General features: G+C 39.7%; 1 protein-coding gene across 1 annotated transcript; it reads left to right on the top strand.

Moving 5' to 3' along the window:
• Positions 1–920: 920 nt before the first annotated feature.
• On the top strand, positions 921–3,117 carry LOC119528913 (disintegrin and metalloproteinase domain-containing protein 29-like; the record flags this gene model as incomplete). The annotated part of the gene is made up of 1 exon (XM_037829106.1): positions 921–3,117. A coding segment is annotated over exon 1 (2,106 nt), but the record flags the coding sequence as incomplete, so codon positions are not given.
• Positions 3,118–3,528: the final 411 nt, after the last annotated feature.

The raw sequence follows: 3,528 nt of genomic DNA, 5'->3' as shown, positions 1-3,528 counted from the left end.
GTCTTTCTTATTATTCTGTTGATTTAATTCCAGGGTATTTAGTTGTATATAAGGGGAAGGAGCAGGGGAAATAGGGTGTAAAAAACCTCATTTTGGAATGAGAATAGTCCATAGGTTTGAAAAATGTTCTTCATTTAGAATGTAATCAAGAATAAATGTATTGAGTAACACCCACATCACTTCAAAGAATAATTGCCACCATGGCTACTATTATTGATGTGTAAATATTAAGCCTGGCATTATAGGGGATGCTAATATTTGTGAAAGACACAGACAGTGCTCTAGATTATCTTCTCTTCTGACAATTTTAGTAAAGAGAGAAATATAGGGCAGAAAAAAGAAAATTAAATAAATCATTGTGCTACAGAAAGTCATATAATAAGCAGCACATGAGAGAAAAAACATATGAAAGAGTATTTCTTAATGTTCTAAGGCAATCTAAAAACTTTATCATTTAAAATTGAATACAAGAACTATTGGTACTTAGGAATTTCAAATGTGTAAATTGGGACTCTCCTGACAACCCAAGTGATAAGGACATCTACTTCCTAACACACTTTTCTTTTAAATACTTATTCTGGAAATGTTCACATATTTAAAGAACAATATAATGAATCCATATATGCACATCATCCAGATTTAATAATTATCAACTTAGAGCCAAACTCCAATCTTCCAAACACTACTGATTGCCACTCTGCCCCATCAGTATTTAAGAGTGGATCTCAGATAGTTTCTTAAATCATGTATTCATCCAAACACTAATCACTTTTTTCCCACTCCTTACTCATTCTCCCCCAACAGGACCTCTCAAAAACACTCCTATCAAAAAACTGCTTTTTATTTTATTTATAGTGCTGCAACTCTGATGGTCCAACTCTGCCAGAAGACAGATCTTTAAAGTTTAGCACAGAACACTCACCAGCCCTCAGGGAGGAGCCAGTCCAGGTGTGACTCCCAGCTCTGCCTTCCCCTCCTCTGGACCAATGGCTCCATAATTGTGGCTCCATAATGACTGTGAGTGAAGCCCTGTTGCACTTGAGGATCGCTCTCCTGCTGCACTGGCTGGGGGTGTTCCTGTCCTTTTCTGGACACACTCAGGCTGAACACTCCCAGTATCACAGCCCGCCAGAAGTGGTGATTCCCTTGAAGGTCACTGGCAGAGGCAGAGGCACAAAGGCTCCGGGCTGGTTCTCCTACAGCCTGCACTTTGAGGGCAAGAGACACATTGTCCACATGAAGGTCAAGAAACTTTTGCTGGCCAGACACCTCCCAGTGTTCACCTACACAGACCAGGGTGCCCTTCTCGAGGACCAACCTTTTGTCCAGAACGACTGCTACTATCATGGTTATGTGGAGGGGGACCCCGAATCCCTGGTTGCCCTTAGTACCTGTTTTGGGGGCTTTCGAGGAATGCTGCAGATAAATGACATTATTTATGAAATTCAGCCCATGATGTTTTCTGCCACATTTGAGCATCTGGTGTATAAGATGGACAATGAGGAGACACAATTCCCAAATATGAGATTTGGCTTTATGCAAGAGGAGATAGTACACAAATTAGAATTCCAAGAGATCAGTAATTCCATGCTGAAGCAGAGCTCTTATGAGGGCTGGTGGATCCATGAGTGGTTTCTTGAATTGGCAGTAGTGGTGGATCATACTCTATACCTTCATTTTGAACAGAATGTCTCTAAGGTGCAGGAGGATGTATATAATGTTGTCAATGTAGTGGATTCCATTTACGATGTATTGGGTGTTAACGTGCAATTGTTCGGTATTGAGATCTGGACTGATGCAAACTTTATTGTAGTAGATAATGTAAAGAGTGTTCTGGTTGAATTTTGCAACTGGAAGATCAAAAACTTTTCTCACCGAGTACAACATGATGCTGTGCAGCTTTTCATAAATAAGGCATTAAAAGGATTACCTGGCATAGCCTTCCTTGGAGGAATATGTAAAACACTGTATAATTGTGCAATTATTACTTTCCGAGATAAAACCTGGAACAATTTTGCAAACTCTGTGGCCCATGAGCTTGGTCATGTTTTGGGTATGCCTCATGATGACCAAACATGTGTATGTGGACAAAAACCATCATGCGTAATGAATTCCCGCAATGCAGGATCAATGACATTCAGCAACTGCAGTTATGCTTCTTTTTGGAAAACCACCGTTAATGAGGGACGATGTTTGCGCTACACTCCAGAGTCAGAGGAAATCTTTATACTGAAGCGCTGTGGGAATGGTGCTGTTGAAGAAGAAGAAGAATGTGACTGTGGACCCTTAAAAAATTGTGATAAAGATCCCTGTTGTCTGCCAAACTGCAGGCTGAGTTCGGGGTCACTTTGTGCTTTTGGACTTTGTTGCAAAAACTGCCAGTTCTTGCCATCAGGGGAAGTTTGTAGAGAACAGGTCAATGAATGTGATCTTCCAGAATGGTGCAATGGAACATCCCATAAGTGTCCAGATGATGTATATGTGCAGAATGGAAACCCTTGTAATGACACTGCCTATTGCTATGAAAAAAGATGTAATAGCCGCAATGAACAGTGTAAGGAGATTTTTGGCAAAGAGGCCAAGAGTGCAAGTAAAAATTGCTACCAAACAATCAACACCCAAGGTGACCGTTTTGGTAACTGTGGAATGAATGGCAGCTACTATATAAAATGCAATACTTCCGATATCCTGTGTGGGAGAGTTCAGTGTGAGAATGTGAAACTAATTCCCTTTTTGCAAGAGCATTCTACTGTGCTTCAGACTAACTTCAATAGTTTCACCTGCTGGAGTACTGACTATCATTTTGGAATGACCATACCTGATATCGGTGATGTGAGAGATGGCACAGAATGTGGCCCAGATGTCATCTGCATCCACAGGAAGTGTGTCAGTATGTCTTTATTAAAAAGTGATTGCTCACCTCAGACCTGTAATATGAGAGGGATCTGCAACAATAAACATCATTGCCATTGCAGTGATAAGTGGTCCCCACCCTACTGCCTGGAAAAAGGAGATGGAGGTAGTGTTGACAGTGGGCCACCCCCTAAGAAAAGGGTGATAAAGAAGTTTCAGCTGTTAATAATGTGGCTTATTCCTCTTTTTTTCTTATTTTTATGTTTGTTCTTTTTGGTTTATAAGAAATGCAAAAGAGAAACTGAAAAATGATAAAATATTTAGATGCATCCTGAGAAAAACAATCATATCCAGCACGAAAAATGTATCCAAACCCTAATAAAATTTCTCATGCATTAAGGCTTCTTCTCCTGGCAGTAGAAATATTACGGCATGTCTCAGAAGACTGTTGACAGAAAAACTCAAAGATCTCTTCTCTGTCGTGATCATAAGCTAGAACCATTAGAAAATAATTATAAAAATGTTCCTATTTACTCTTCTTTATTTTAAGCAACTTGAAGGTTTATTTTGCCTGAAATTATTCTCTTTATATCTTTGAACAAAGGCCTGGCTAATGGATGCTCTTTTAGGTTTTGAATTTCTGTCTCTTAGCTCTAAAACCCAATCCCCTTTTGT

Source organism: Choloepus didactylus, chromosome 3, assembly GCF_015220235.1.
Source record: "Choloepus didactylus isolate mChoDid1 chromosome 3, mChoDid1.pri, whole genome shotgun sequence".
NCBI classification, from domain to species: Eukaryota; Metazoa; Chordata; class Mammalia; order Pilosa; family Megalonychidae; genus Choloepus; species Choloepus didactylus.
Note: the sequence above shows the minus strand (reverse complement) of the source record. Positions and strands in the feature narration are given on the sequence as shown.